This window comes from Monodon monoceros, unplaced genomic scaffold, assembly GCF_005190385.1.
Source record: "Monodon monoceros isolate NGI ecotype Baffin Bay Population unplaced genomic scaffold, NGI_Narwhal_1 Super_Scaffold_10, whole genome shotgun sequence".
Lineage (NCBI taxonomy): Eukaryota > Metazoa > Chordata > Mammalia > Artiodactyla > Monodontidae > Monodon > Monodon monoceros.
The window spans coordinates 28545637-28561578 of NW_021703766.1; the positions used below are offsets into that span (position 1 = coordinate 28545637).

At 50.2% G+C, this 15942-nt stretch overlaps 2 protein-coding genes and 1 long non-coding RNA gene across 5 annotated transcripts in view; 1 reads left to right on the forward strand and 2 right to left on the reverse strand.

Moving 5' to 3' along the window:
- GNAO1 (G protein subunit alpha o1) overlaps window positions 1–3971 on the forward strand; it is a 165021-nt gene extending 161050 nt beyond the window's left edge. Inside the window, exons 8-9 of one of the 2 annotated variants that reach the window (XM_029238218.1) lie at window positions 1555–1770; window positions 2787–3050. In XM_029238218.1, coding sequence (XP_029094051.1) covers window positions 1555–1742 — 188 coding nt within the window. In that variant the 3' untranslated portion in view covers window positions 1743–1770; window positions 2787–3050. Of the gene's footprint in view, window positions 1–1554 lie in introns of both variants that reach the window. The other variant, XM_029238209.1, reaches the window with a different exon arrangement.
- Window positions 2777–7563, reverse strand: LOC114904376. Of its 2 annotated transcripts, XR_003795942.1 has the most exons (3): window positions 4522–7563; window positions 3507–3671; window positions 2777–2971 (listed from the first exon to the last, which is right to left on the reverse strand). It is a non-coding gene; the product is annotated as an uncharacterized LOC114904376 (long non-coding RNA). The 2 variants fall into 2 exon arrangements; XR_003795941.1 differs by lacking the exon at window positions 2777–2971 and having other exon boundaries at window positions 3396–3671.
- A 43-nt stretch (window positions 7564–7606) lies between these two features.
- AMFR (autocrine motility factor receptor) overlaps window positions 7607–15942 on the reverse strand; it is a 40756-nt gene continuing 32420 nt past the window's right edge. The window contains exons 11-14 of the mRNA XM_029238184.1: window positions 14011–14145; window positions 12263–12346; window positions 8877–9061; window positions 7607–8104 (exon numbers count right to left, since the gene is read on the reverse strand). Coding sequence (XP_029094017.1) covers window positions 7957–8104; window positions 8877–9061; window positions 12263–12346; window positions 14011–14145 — 552 coding nt within the window. The 3' untranslated portion in view covers window positions 7607–7956. The remainder of the gene's footprint in view (window positions 8105–8876; window positions 9062–12262; window positions 12347–14010; window positions 14146–15942) is intronic.

Genomic DNA, 15942 nt, shown 5'->3' on the forward strand with positions numbered 1-15942 from the left:
CTGAGCCTAGGGCTCTTCCTTGTCCCCAGGGACCTGGCCTCACTGGAGCCCGATTTGGGATGTGGCCCAAGGAGCGGTCAGTCTCACTGTCGTGTTGTATGGCGTGCTGGATGCACCCAGGGAAAGTCGGTCTGAGTTTGGGAAACATTTGCGTTCTTCAGGGCCTCCAGAGGGATCCAGTTTGAGTTCAGAGAACACGCTGGATGACAAATGGTCACCAGTGAGGTGGCCCCTGGGGGTACCTAGGCTTGTGGGGACAGAACAGGCTGGAGGGGCTGGGGCGTGCAGGTGGCTGTCGGGACGTCCACGGGGAGCTCTGCGGGACCGCCAGGCCGTGTAAGGGCGCTGACTGAGCAGACGCTGAGAAGGCGGGAACTGGATGTCCCGAGTTACTCCTGGGCGCTTTTCACCTCCGTCGGTGCCGTCTTAGCACCCTCTGGGCAAGAAGCTCCTTGATGGAGTCCATTGTGGGGTTGTGTCTAGTCTGCGAGCTGCCACTAACTTGATGGCTTCACTGTGTTGGTGGCCAGCCAACGGTGGCATGGAGGAGGCTCTGCCCCGTGGGCTGTCAGAGCCGCTCTCCGCCCTGTCCCCACCCACCCCGTAGCCCTGACCCCTCACACTTATCCGGCTGCAGACGCCTTCCAGCACCCAAGCCCCAGCCCCACTGTGGCTCACACCCAGCCGTTGGAGGATGGCTGGAGGATGGCGCAGGCGGTGGGGGGAGGGCATGGCCCACCCCCTCAGCATAAGACCGTGTCATTTCCATATTGGCCAGATCCCAGGGGCACTGCAGAAAATGGGGCAGCCTAACTTGGATGGGCTTTTAGGCAGTTCTCTGTTGGTCCACGTTTTATGATAATTGAAAACTACAGGATAGAGCCACAGGGTTTGGGTTGCAGCTGGTGGGCAAACTGTCCTTACATCGTGCACAGATACCCCCACCAGACCCCGGCCAGGATCAAGGGAACACTCAAGGAATTGCGGGGGGGCAGCGGGGCTCCAGTTGGCATTACAACACTGCCAGCCCCTTAAACGGCCCACCTGGAGGTTCCCAATGCCCTCTGTCCTGGCCACTCACCCAAGAACGGGGACGGCTTAGAGACAGTCCCAGCCCTTCTCATTAAGAGGAAGCATCCAGGAAGGAGTGTAGGCGCAGCGGCCCCCCACCCCCACCCCCGCACACCCAGGGCCACCACCCCGCTGGGAACTCATGCATCAGAAGCAGTAGGACTGGTTTAGGCCAGGGGTGAGTGTTGTGAATGGCAGACTGGCCAGCCTCAGTCAGTGTGCTCATCTAGAAAGCAAAAGGGACAGCCTGTGGCTGCTGTCCGCCCAGGGCTCCTGGGGGGACCCTGTGTGGACACAGAAGGAAAGACCTGGGCAAGTCAGAAGCCAGGCCAGGCTGCATGTGGTTTTCAGGGTAAGATGCGACTCCACCTTGGAGAAGGGCCCCAGGCAGCCTCCTGGAGAAGGTCACGGCCCACATCTCCAGCCCACCCACCCCCTCTCACCAGGGCCTCCCCTCCACTCTTCTGCTTTGTTTTGTTACAGGCCCCAACACCTATGAAGATGCCGCCGCCTACATCCAAGCACAATTTGAAAGCAAAAACCGCTCACCCAACAAAGAAATTTATTGTCACATGACTTGTGCCACAGACACGAATAATATCCAGGTGGTATTCGACGCCGTCACTGACATCATCATTGCCAACAACCTCCGGGGCTGCGGCTTGTACTGACCTCTTGTCCTGTATAGCAACCTATTTGGTAATGATTCCAGCATTCACAGAAAAGCTTGCACACATACACGCACACACTCCACTAACAAATGCAAGTTGGTAAATTAACTTTAAAAAGGCATAACAAACCTTATATATAGACAGACAAATATATATTAAGTCTTTTTTAGTTTGTACTAGGAGCAGCTTCAGACAGAACTGACCAACATTCCATTGATCATTAAGGTTTTCCTGCGACAGCACCTGCATGCGCGCGCACACACACACGTCACGATGGCAGTCCTGATTTGGGAGTCCATCCTTTTAAGAACAGCCACATGATTTTACACTCTGAGACCCATTTCTGTGAGCAGGGAGAGGGCAAGGAAAGGCCTGGCCTTAGTCCAGCCTTTTCCTCTGCATCCACCCGCTGAGGCTGTGTGCTGTCAGTTCTGTCCTGCTCTTGTGCGAATTCCAAAACGCTTTAAAAAATGGCCAGCATCCCAAATGTCTCTCTGCCCTATACTCCCGACAGAAAAATTAAGGATGCGTCTCTTTTGGGTGGTAGAGGTGGTTAACTTCAAGAATTTAGAAGAATCACTGCTCTGACCAATCCACTCTCTGTCTCCTGAGTTTTCTTTATTCATGTTAACAAGGCAAGAGTCAGAGAAAAGGGAGACTCTGGCTGCTTTCTGCAAGCAGCTGAGCGGGGCGGGCCGTGCAAAGCACAAGGTCACCTGCAGAGCTGAAGCTGCTCCTCCCTCCAAAAGGGTTCCCCCTCCAAGAGGGCTGGCAAAAGAAGGGGAGTGATGTGGAGAAGGGGCAGGAATGGCTGAGGGGAGGGCAGATCTGCAGACCTGGCTGGGTCAGGGTCCTGAGGGGTGAGGCCTCCCAGGAGGCCTGGGCTAGGCTTCCCCTGGATTCCTGATCCCCCTGCGATGCTGCCCCATCTTGCCCCACCTCAACATTATTAAACATGTTGGAGGGTGGGTTGGGTGGTTGGGTGGTTGGTGTTTTAAATCAAGGAAAATGGTCAGACTGGACCCCTTATCTCTCTCTCTACAGACTGCTTCACGGACTCTTTGCTGTTGACGTTGATCTCCTGGTAGCATGACCTTTTGGCCTTTGTAAGACACACAGCCTTTCTGTATCAAGCCCCTGTCTAACCTACAACCCAGAGTGACTGACGGCTGTGTATTTCTGTAGAATGCTGTAGAATCCGGTTTTAGTTGAGTCTTTACATCTAGAATCTGAAAGGAAAAGAAGAACATTTCCCATGTGCTTTGTAGCTTAAAAAAAAAAAAAAAGAAAAGGATAAAGGAAAACTCAGCATCTCATCCATCTTTTTTTCTTTCTGAAATAAACATCCACAGCTGCACCCATGCCCACCCCATCCTACCTGCAGAGGTGCCGCCTGTCCGCACCCGGGGCGCTGGTTCCCGGGAGTGTGCTCAGGCCACGCTTTCCAGACGCAGCCTCACCGTCCACAGCCCTCCCCCCGCCCAGGCCCGAGCCACTCCAACCACACGCTCACTCCAGGTTTGCATAGAAAAAGCACAGCTCTCGCGGGCCAGTAGCTGCCCCAAAAGAATACGGAACATATATATATATATATATATATATATATATATATATATATATATATATATATATATATATATAAATAGAGCCCTATAGGAAACAGTTTCCCCCCAGCTCCCTTTCTACAGAGTACCTTTATCATTTTTTTTTTAGTTTTAGATTTTGGTTTTATTTTTGTCCTGATGAGCACTATGTATTACATACCAGATCAGCTTTCATAGTCTTTGGGAACCGGGTTGTGGTTTTTCCCGCTGACATTTTGCTTCTCCGTCTCTCAGATGGATGCTCCCTTTGTGTGTGTGCGCCCCTCCACCTTTTCCTTTGTTTCAGTAACCTGTGTTCGCTCTTTCTCATGTGGGGATGTTTGTGCTGCAGATAAAAACAAAAATTTTTAAATACTACAAGATGGAAAAAACACAAAAAAAATTTAAAAAAAAAAGATGGAATGTAATGTTTACAAGAAAGCCACAGTTCTCATGATCAGTCCAATGTCATTTCTACTTTGACTAGTATCCAAACTCCTTCACAGTTTCACTTTTAAGACTTAATATTTGCTGAAGACCAGTCACAGCCATTTCAGATAAAGAGGCAAAAAGACAAAACACAAAAAATTTAAAATGCAGAAAAAAAAAAAACTTGGGAAAAAAAAAAGCCCACGGGTCTTTCTAAGCCTTTCTATTCCCAATCGGTGAGGTTTCTGTGATATCTTACACACTGCCAGTCTACTTCTCTGACTAATGGAAAATTCATGTGTAGCTCAATAAAGAGAATGTTTGTCTGTATTCCTGAGTCTCGCCCTCGGGCTTCATTCTGACAGGAAAGGGAAGGAGGGATTTGACTGGGTCACAGATGCTGGGAGGCTGGTGGGTAGGGCTGTAGGTGCCAGATAAGGATCCCCCGCACCACCACCCCCACCCGCCATCAAGGGGAGCCAGCTGAGTGCAGCCACCTGGGAGCAGGGCAGGCAGAGGAATGGGTCTCTCGGGCCTGCAGGTGCCCTCTTCCTCCCAGCTCCGGCATCTCCTCATGCTCGGCTGGTTTGGTTTTCGAGGGTAGGATGGAATGGAGCATTGGAAAGGGGGGGGAGGGCAGGTGATCCCAAATCTCCTGCTAATACGGGATCCTGTACCCAGTTGCTCCACCACAGCAGAATGGGTGGTCCCAAGAATGAGGCCAAATTGCCCCAGCCCTCTGTACCCAAGGGGTCACATGCACTCACTTGGACATCTTTAAAAGCCTCTCCTGTTGCACCTGGATGCCAGAAGTCCCCAGCAGGCTGAACACACACGGAGCAGCTGAGCACAGCCTGGTGTACGGAATCTGGTTCTCAATTCCTCCAGGTGGCAGGTCTCACTACCTCTCCACTGGGTTGCCAGGTTTCTACTGCAGTTAGCTGCACATCCGTTGAGACTGAGACCTGGAGGTAACACAGCTCATCAAAATCCTTGCATCATGTCCATGGATCACTTACTAGCCAAGCAGTCAAGTGCTCCACCTAGGAGATGGCGGGGTCTGGGCAAGGGCAGTTAATGGTAATCCTCCACACACCGACAGCCCAGGAAGTCCTCTCCTTGGCAATTCCAGTGGCCTTTTGAATCTAGTGAGGATGGAAAGTGGGGGTTGATACTGCTGCAGAGACCGTGGCGTAACAAGAGGCTAGTCCCCGCCTGTTACAAAGAACAGATCCGGGAGCTCCTCAGCCAGGACAAGCCTGCTGGTGAGCCAGCCAGGCCCACCCCTCCCCCAGCACTGCTCCCACCAGCTCCCCTCGCCCCAACTTATCTGCAGAGGGAGGCTCACAGCCATCTCTGTTGATGGGAAGCCTGCGCTCCTGGCCACAGCTTGACTTCAGGACACTGGTCTGGGGGGATGCAGACGAAAGGCTGCGGGATGCCGTGACTTCTACATATGGCATACCTGAACTTCTCTTAAAAAAAATGAGCCATAGAATAACAGTTCTTGCATATGAATTTTGTAGATAAAAACAACGGAAGCTTCTTTGCCTTATCTTCCTTAAAATGGGATCCAGAAGCATTTTCTTGGGAAAGGGTGCAGGGAAAGACGAATTCAATTAGATGAGACACGCGGCGGCACAGCCTACGCATCAGTCTCTAGGGACTCCACAAGCGACTCTAAGGTGCAGTCAGGGGCGCCGAGATGGAGACATTCAGGTGACGGAGGGCCTTCAGGGCAGGCAGGCGTTGTTCCCTGACCAGCTTGGCGGCAGGGCCACGGCTCCTCCTGCAGGCGAGGCCCTGCTCCACAGAGCTCTCCGCTTCCTCCCTGTAGTGGGGAAAGGCGCACCCAGAGAGGACCACGTCTGCCGGCTAAAGATAAAAAAGCATACTGTCTGCACAGCTCAAGTGGGAAACCAGGTCCAAGTGGCCACCTGGGCACCCTGGATTTATATCAACACAAGAAATACATCCACAAGGACCATCGATCTCTACAGTACATAAAAGCCTCAAAATTAGGGGGAGAAAAAAAAACAAAGCGAGAACCCAAGATGTCAGCAGAGCCAAAAGAAAATGGAGGGAGTGAGGGAGAGCACTTCCAAAAGAGCCCAGAGAGGGCAAGGGCACCTCCACCACCATTCACAGAACGCCCAAACACTCAGTTTACAAACGTGAACCAGCAGCCTGGCCTCCGCTTTGGGCTACGTGGCAGAGCACGAGGACAGGCTCCCTTCCTGGAGACAGCCAGCACAGTGAAGGGGCCATGGGATGGGGACCACCTGATGGAACGGGACACTGGTCTAGCCTCCTGCCCTTGCCCTTGGCATCTGTCCCAGATGCCCTCAAGAAGTGACCAAACTCAAGAGACAATACAATTAGTGCCCAGAACCCTTTACTATCCAGGTGTAAAATCTAAGGGTGAATTTAGGACTTCTCTTTTGGGGTCATTTTAAAGGCATGGCTCCACTTTGATCACTGTCATATTGCTGTATTCCAATGTCTCAGGACCCTCTAAAATTGACTCCAAAACCTTTTCTCTTTTCACACATCTGAAACATAAGAACACATGGAATTGGTATCATCTTTAAATGTGCACAACATGCACACATATATAATTATAAGGATGAAAAAACCCTCCAACCAAAACGGAACACACAAAATCAAAACACGTTCTAATTTCCACACCTCTGAAAAAAACTGCCTTACCTCCCAGCCACACACGACACACTAGGAGAGTTTGCTTTTTATTATCATTATTATTGTTTTACAATAAAAACAAATAGCTATGCTCTCAGCAAAACCAATTTAAAAAGAAAAATAATCACAGAAATTTACTAACAGCATTTCAAGATAAGGCTTTTGAAAGATGTATTGAAATAAATTATCTCAGCCTAAACATCACTCTATTTTCAGTTACTTCTCAACATTCTAAAAACTTTGTTATGTAAAATACATTTAACTTTGCCAATAATTTTAGATAATACTGGATTCTTCCCAGAAGGACTACCATAAAACTATGCTTTCAAACATTAAAAAAAAAACTCAATCCAGTAGGACATAAAACTGAACTAGGTAACCTATGATTGTGTGTTTCAAATCCTTCAAGTTAAATGTGTCAAGGATTTGAAAAAGTTCAGACCTGGGTCTGCTCCAAGGCAGGTGGACTCAACCTCTTACCTTTCTATGTTTAATTAAACCAACAGGAACACAGTTACAAAAATGAAGGGCTCCGGGGAAGAAAGATACAAAAGATGTCTTTTATTTCTTCAATAAAGCCCTCCAAAATTTACTCTCCCATCTTTAAGGCCCACGTTTTCTCCAAGGACCAAACCCACAGCCTTTGGCATTGCCTAATTTACTTTAACAAGGAATTAAAACGTTCATGAACCAAGGCTTGCTGCTTAACCCTTTCCCCGTGTCTGGGGGTGTGGGGGGGGTAATGAAATGCAGAGAGGAGAGGACACAGCGTGTACTCATGAGATGCGGGAGCACCAGCGTTAACGGAAATAAAGCCAGCTTTGGATAGGGGGCTCAGAAAGCTAGTCCCGGATGTACTGGGACACGATGGATCACCTCCTCACGCTACGTCCCTGGGCTTTCCTCCCCTCTGCTACAGGTATCGGACCAAGCACTGTTCTTCCAAGATGCCCTGCCGGCCCAGGGGTCCAGGAGCCCGTAGGTCTGGCCTCTGTGACATTCTGAATGCCTCCGCACCAAGAACAGCAGTGTGACAACATAAATTACCCAGTGGCGTGGAGTCAGGCTCAGGCTGTACGCCTCCACACCGCTTTTTATGGATCCCGCCCCCTGCGCCTCCCGATTCCCGCCCCCGCGACCCCCCCAGGCCCACTTCCTGCCACATTTGGAGCTAAAGACACCAGCATTTGTTATGACTTCTGCATAAAGCCGTCATGGAAGCGGCCCCCTTCAGGGTCTCTGGCTGCCCACTTCCTCTTGATCCTCCCCCACCCCTACGAAGTCCAGTCAACGCACAAGAGATCATGCTTAGAGTTAAAATGTGCAGTGTTTCTAAAGGGAAGAGAAATGTCACATAGAAAGTATTACAAAAAAGGATTAAATCTGTCAGCTGTCCACACACTATTAAGACCACGTGCTTTACACAGCGCAATGCAGTTGAGCCCACTCCTTCACTCAGCAGGCAGAGCTGGGGACAGGCCTCTTCGGCTTGGGAGGAGGCGCTAGGAGCTCTGCTGCTTCTGAAGTCTCCGCTCCGCGGCAGCAGCCAGCATCCTTCGACGCAGGGTCATGGGGTCAGAAGTCGTGCCTTCTGAGGGGAGGCAGCTGTCCGAGGCTGAGTCATCTTCAGAACTTCTGTTCAAGAAACGCCTACAAAAAACAAACGACTTGAATGAGGGATCAGGGAAGCTCTGGAACATGCACACACAGAGAAACATACAATGTGCTTCTTTAATTCCCCCACTTTCCTGGCACCGTCATAAAGCTGTCACTCAGCATCACCCCGTGAAAAAGACACCTGTCCCTGAACAGAGGGACAGAAGTTCTCCGCATCAGGCAGCCGCTCCACTTACACACACAGTGCAAAGTCCCCACTCACAAGGCCTGTGCTGGGCACGGAACCCACCCACGGGAACAGAACACCGGCCCCGTCCCCGAGAGTTTAAGTAACGAGCACCTGCGCAGCGACAGAACAGTCCCGCTCCGGCGGCTCCCGCCTGGGGCTGGGGGTCGGCACTTTGAGGCCGGCTGCACGGAGAGTGGCCAAGACGGAGGACTCAAGAGCTGGACATCAGGCCAGTGTTAGCCTCTCTAGGCCTCAGTTTCTTCAGCTTTAAGTCTGTCTAATGGGTATAATTACCATGCTCCCTCTTAGAGTTAAGGGAATTAGAGTAATTAACATAAAGGGTCTAGAACACACTGGCACAGAAGTGCTAACCGTGTAAGGGTGGCAGACAGCGTCCACAAGGAGACGCCAGCAGCACCAGCCAGAGGTTACTACCTGGGCCCAGTATTACCAGATCCTCAGGTTTTTCAACAGAGGTTTGAAACCTGAAGTTTTAGCTGACAGGTGATAGGTTTTCAGCGTTGGCATCCATGACAAGGGCCTTCAGGCCTGGTGGGAGCTGTGGAACCCGCTCACCTCCGCGCCTGCTGCAGGAGGTCATCCTTGCGCTGCACCAGCATGCGCTGTCTCTCGTCAGCGGACTTGGAGAAGCGGCTCCCCCGGGCCTCAAAGTCCTCCCCTTCACTGGGCTCCGCTTCCAGCTCGCCAAAGTCCAGTGCCTCCTCCAGCCGAGGACTGAGGTCCAGCGGCACCCGCTCGGTCTGGACACGCAGGAAGCAAGGGACCACCGTGAGCACGGGCTGCCCTGCCAGGCAGATTCCCCATCTGACCGGTGCCCCAAATAATGCTCTTCTGGACCCCAAATGAGGCGGGCTGCCCGGCAGGGAACCGCGGGCACATGTGTAACGGCAGACATGGGCTCCTGAAGGGCAGGACCTGACTCACATGGCATGTTCAACATTACGGAATAAGTGAACGATTACCAGTATGAAAACAGAAGCATCTCGAAACTGTACTCTCAGAAGATAACAAAGTTAACTGCTTATTTGCATTCTGGGAATTTTCTGTTCAATGCTACTTATTGCTCTAAAATTTAAACAAGTCTTATCACATATACTGCACAAATTTTATACCCTCACTTGACTCTGAGAACAGTTAGGCAGATAAAAAGTGGTAAATTCTGGGCTTCCCTGGTGGCGTAGTGGTTGAGAGTCCGCCTGCCGATGCAGGGGACGCGGGATCGTGCCCCGCTCTGGGAGGATCCCACATGCCGCGGAGCGGCTGGGCCCGTGAGCCATGGCCGCTGGGCCTGCGCGTCCGGAGCCTGTTGCTCCACAACGGGAGAGGCCACAAGAGTGAGAGGCCCACGTACGGCAAAAAAAAAAAAAAAAAAAAAGTAAATTCTAAGTATCTTTGTTAAAACTGATATAATATCATGTGGTTCCTCGCGTAGCAGGATATAATAATGGGACTGTCTCTGTCCTGGCTGCAGCTGTGAAGGCCAACACGATGCCCAGGAGCCCCCAAAGGCTCAGGCAGCTGCCTGGCCATCTACTGCTCATGCTCCCAGACTCAGGCCCAGACCCAGGCTGGCCAGCGTCAGCCCAGCACCCACCTCCAGGCGACAGCAGAGTTGAGGAGGAAGAGGCTGAGAGGCTATTTTTAAGAGTTCCTGGTGTGTGCGCTTTTCTCTCACCCCCCCTCGCCACACTTCAAGAGAACCATGTGGGGACTTTCCTGGTGGCGCAGTGGTTAAGAACCTGCCTGCCAATGCAGGGGACACGGGTTCGAGTCCTGGTCTGGGAACTAAGATCCCACATGTCACAGAACAACTAAGCCCGTGCGCCACAACTACTGAGCCTGCGCACCACAACTACTGAAGCCTGCGTGCCTAGAGCCCATGCTCCGCAACAAGAGAAGCCACCGCAATGAGAAACCCATGCACCACAACGAAGAGTAGCCTCGACTCGCCGCAACTAGAGAAGGCCGCGCTCAGCAACGAAGACCCAATAGCCAAAAAATTTAAAAATTTTAAAAATAATAATAATTAAAAAAAAGAGAACCATGTGGCCTGACTCATGTGCCCTAGAGTTTGGGGGACACACAGACTGGTGGTGACTAACACACACCTGAGAAATCTAAGAGGAAGAAACTGGCTTGTAGCAGATTTTAAAAACGCTTCGCTGGGAGCCAGTTCAACTTCCACTGACTGTAAGGCACTGCTGTGTGTGTCCTGGGGGAGGGGACATAGGTTCTGCGGGAGAACCAGCCTGAGGCTGTTGAAATTGACTTTGCCCAAGAGGACCACTGGGAGGGGTGAAGGGAGCCTCATGAAGGAAGGGGTGGTCATAAAAAGCCAGCCCAAGTTCAAACTAAGTATAGTCGAGGCTTCTGGTGCTAGACAGGACAGGGAGAGCTCTACAATAACAGCTGTAACACATATATATACAGATGTGCACATGTGTACACACACACACACACACACACACACACACACACACACACACGCTGGGGTCACATGGCCCATCTTAACCCTGAATCCGACCCTAGAGGAAGTTAGAAAGAAGAGCTGGTGAGTGGAGGTGGAGGTGGAGGTGGAGGTGGAAGGAAGGGAATGCAAGGCCACCCTCAAAGCCTGATTCACGTAGGCCTGAGCTTGGGCAGAGGGGAGACCCCAAATTAAGCAACGGGTAGATCTGATCTGATGACTGGGATAAACTGTTTATTAACTGTTATCCAAGAACTTTTTATTTCCTGAGAATGGCCAAAAGTGTTATATAGCAAGCTTCTTTGTGAAGCAAGTGCTTTCCTTCCACTATGTTAAAAAAAATTCAGAAACCTTCATGCTCACTCTAAAAATAGAGATGAGGAATCAAGACAGAAATCGAACGTGCTGTACCCACAAGGCCCCCAAGCCAGCCTAGTATCCAAATCTGAGCTAAGCCAGCTACGAAAACTGGAAACACAATGAGCCCCTTCTTCAGAAGCCAGATGCTATTTTACAAATGCTGCACGACCCAATTACAGATTTGGATACGAAAATTTTAACTCAGCAACAGATCTGAAGAATTCTTAGGAGTTTTTACTGTTTCCTATTTGCAGGGAAAGGCACGTGAGACGAGAGCAGGCTGCATGTCACTCGTCAGTGAAAGCAGCTGTTCCCAGCAGAGCCCTGACCAACGCTGGCAGAGAATGCGGCGCCATCCTCAGGCCCCAGCTCCTGTCTGGGAAGCCCCACGTGTCACACCAACAAGGAAACCCAAAAATAGGGCTGCCTGGGGCTTCTTCAGTCTCTTAAGAAAACTTCTGGAAAGCACGGTAATTGAATAAGCAAACGGGAATTCCAGAAAAGGGACATGAACCGGAACCCCAGGCTGCGTGGGGCAGAGCATGGAGTGGGGCTGAGGCACCTCTGCCCTGGAAGCCAGACCCGGGAGCTCCCTCCGGGTGCACGCAGCTACCCCGGGTCACCCAGCGTGGCTATCTAGGCAAACCTGGTTCCCAGGAGAACCACACTTCCCCCCACCCCAGGGGTCTCGTTTTTGTGAAATGCATGAAGTCCCTGCAAATGCTGAGGTGGACAAGCGAGGCGTTGGGGGAGAATAAGCTGAGGATTTCGGCCCTAGAGAGCGGAGCCCAGCGCAGTCACCCCGGGTCCTGGGCCCAGCCTCACGCCGCCCTGCCTAGTGCCGCCACTCAAGTCCACAGCGGCAGGGCCAGCCCGGCAGAGCATGACTCTTTTCTCCTCCAGGTCCTGAGGCCAGTCCCCAGGGAGGGGGCTGCAGGCCACGCCCAGGCACAGCAAGGTCTGTTACCCTTGGACACTGAGACGACGCTGGCATACGGCCTCCTCCCTACTCTCGCCCTCAGCCGTACAAACGTCAGAGGCAGGGTGCAGACCCCCGCCAGGTCCCCCGCTGCTCCCCATCCCGGACGCGCTCTCTCTAGTATGCAGGCCTTACCTGGGTGGAAGCTTCTCCGTCCTCCTGCTCGCCGTTTGGCCTCTCCATAGGACCGTTCAATGCAGGCCTAATGCTCTCTGACCGCTGAAAGAGAGACAGCAGCACCGACGGTGCAGAGCCGTTCTGAGCTCGGCGAACGGGTACGGGGGGGACCTGGAACATGGGGGAGCTACGACCCCAACCATCTGAGTTCAGCAAATCCCACAGCATCGAAAACATGAGAGTGCTACTGAGCTTAAAGACACAGCAAAGGAGCCTGAGGCCTGAATCTGAGAGTCATCAGCGGGCCCACGTTTAATTTCCCTTTCGGTAACAGTAACTGCACAACAATAACACAACGACAACAGCAGTTAACACCGACAGGACGCCTGGGAAAAGCACTGACACCATCATCGCATTCATCTCCTTAACATCCTGTGAACTAGGTACTGCTGTTATCACTTTCATCCAGGCTGAGATCCCGGCCCATGCTGCAGACACCTCGGGGCCCTGTGCCTGTCCCTGAAGGTCTGCCCGCTGCATGCTGGCTGCCCAGTTTCTGTATTGCATCACCCAAGGACACACTCCGGCTGTGTGAAAGAACCTGGCCCCCCCTGGAGGCAGCCCTCAACCAACAACTGGTGGGAACTAATGTATAAGCACCCCGGCTCCTCCCCCCTCAGGAGGAACAATGCATTCTACACTGGGCCCCAGAGGCCTCCAGTGGGCTCAAGCTCTAGCTGCTCACGATGGTAACTGCTGGATAACAAACCCTTTATCCACTTTAGAGCCCCACCTGCTGCCTGTGTTTCCTGGAACACCTCCCAAATTAACTACTGGCGACTGGATCCCTGTCTCAGGGTCTGCTCCTGGGGAAACCCAAAGTCACAGCCAGGTCAAACAGGTAAGGACCACTGAGCCACCTCTAATACCTCAGCCCCTTTGACTCCCAAGTTGAGGCTCATTCCCTCTTCCAAGATTCTCACGCTTGAAGATTTTACTAACAGATTTCCATGTTTTTGCATACCTAAGTTGAGTAATTTCTTGGTATATGATTCCCTAATCACATATATCCTTTGGTCCTGCCAGAAAGCTTTCTTTAAAATGTCAATACTTTTGTACCCATCAAAGAGGTTACATGATGAACCAGGAAATAGGATCTTTTAAAAAAAAAAAAAAGTCAAAAATATAAGCCTCACAGATAGGAATTATACCCAATGGAAAGCCATACCAATGTGCAAAGCCAGGGACAGAGGGCGATACCTCCTATAGCCGGGGTTAGCAAACTATAGCCTGTGGGCCAAGCACTCCAACAGTTTTTGTAAACAAAGTTTTACTGGAACACAGTCATGCACATTCATTTACATATTGTCCATGGCTCCTTCAGTGCTACAGCAGGAATTGAGAAGTTACAACAGATAATGCATGGCTTGCAAGGCCTAAAATATTTCAATCTGTCCTTTATAGGGAAAGACTGCCAATCCTTGTCCAAAAGGAACCGATGCTAGGACCTCCTGGACTGGCAAGGGCAGGCTGGTTTGGGGTGTATATCTGCACAAAAAATTAGGCAAATAGTTTTGTCCTTGTCTTAATCCAAGCCTCTTGGATGGGTCTGTTCTCAGTCATAATCTGGAAAGTTAGGGAATTCACAGAAACCCTTCATCAAATCATAAATGATATTCAGCTGTTAAGTAACTAGAAAGTTAATCTAGAAGATTAAACCTTTGTGAGGACAGAATTCATCTGTCACGTCTGAAACCTCAGTTTACCTGTGTGGGAAAAGGTACTTGAATCCGTCCTTCTAAAATGTTGTCTGTTGTTATTTCAACTGAGCGTGTCAGCTGGAGGTCCTGCAGTACTAGGTGGTATGGAACCTGGGGAAACATCTCTTGAATCTGATGAGCCTATAGGAATACAAACAAAGAAGCCATGAAATGTTCACTCTCAACAGTTACTCACTGAGGTCATGGGGTAAGGCAGCCTCTGGGCACTGAACTTGGTGACCTGCCTTGAAAACACAAGTAAGGGGCCACCTCTATGCCACAGATCACCGTCAAACTGCAGGTTTTTTTAGTATTTTTCCAGAATGGCAAACAGAAAGCTTGGGGACAACATCAACTTCAAATAAAAAAGCCCTGAAATCCACTGAAGCCCGAGACAGGCTGAACTAGAATATTCCAGTTTTAAAAAGCATTCATTTTAAAGCTCAGTAAAATTCAGGTATATAAACGTGTTCTGCTTAAATATTTAATTCCTAAAAGGAACAAACTTCTGATACACACTACATGGGTGAAATTCAAATGCATTAAGTGAAAGAAGCTCAACTCAAAAGGCTATGTACCTTATGATTCCATTTATATGACATTCTAGAATAAGCAAAATTACAGAGACAGAAAACTGATAAGTGGTTGCTACAGGCTGGGGGTGGGAGAGGAAGTGATTACAAAGGGGCATAATGGAATCTGGGGAGAGGCGGAAAGGAACTGTCCTATATTTTGATTATTGTGGTGGTCACATGACTGAATGAGTTTGACAAAACTCAGAGATGGATACTAAAAAAGGTGAATTTACTGTATATAAATTTTACTTCAACTTAAAAAAAAAATAAGACTACAAAAAATGTAATTGCTGGGACTTCCCTGGTGATCCAGTGGTTAAGAATCTGCCTTCCAATGCAGGGGACGCAGGTTCTATCCCTAGTCGTGCCACAACCAGAGAGCCTGCATGCTGCAGCTACTGAGCCGGTGCGCTCTGCAGCCCACACACCACAACTAGAGAAGGCCATGCGCCGCAGCGAAGATCCTGCATGCTGCAACTAAGACCCGATGCAGCCAAATAAATTAAACAAATAAATAAAAGTAAAAAATAAAAAAATAAATGTAATTGCTAATGTTGCTCTGGAGCTGCAGCTTTCAAACTGTACTCTAGAAACGTCTCGGAGGCCATCAGGACTCTACAGTGGGCGCATGTACAGAGGGGAGCAGGCAGAGATCTCGGCGCACCACCACCGGTACGTTCATACGAGCAGCTCCAGACTTTTTTCTCATACGTGTGTATTTATTTTGCAAATGCTTATGTTCAAGGTTTTATTTGTGGAAAAGTCCCAATGATCAAAAGAAAAAACGACAAGGAAACATATAATTCCTTTGGGGGCACAGTAAAGTCTACTGTTGGGATAGTGGCTCCCAAGGAATATGTTGTCACGTAGAAAAAGAGGAACGTGTCCCAGTGTCAGGCCTAGAGAGAAAAGACCAGGGGGAAACCTGTGCAAAGCTTCGCTTTGGGTCATCGTTGGGGCAGGGAGGACAAGACAAGTGTGTAGGACAGAAGGACCCGGAGCTCCATGGACCTGGGATCCCCTCTTTGTTTCTATTAAGGTGAGTTGATCATTTTTAAAAACCCAGGTCAAGTCAAAGCTAACTGGGCAAGAGTCCAAAACAACCTCAATAATCAGATAACATTCTCCTCTCTTCTTAAAAAGGTCCCCTCTCATTTCCCAAGTAAAATAAGTCCAAGATTCAGTTCACTGGGCCAAAGCTTTTCTTCCAGAAAATCCAGCAAGTTATATATTAGACTTTTATAAAAAATGTATTGTGACGGGGCTTCCCTGGTGGCGCATTGGTTGAGAGTCTGCCTGCTGATGGAGGCGACACGGGTTTGTGCCCCGGTCCGGGAAGATCCCACGTGCCGTGGAGCGGCTG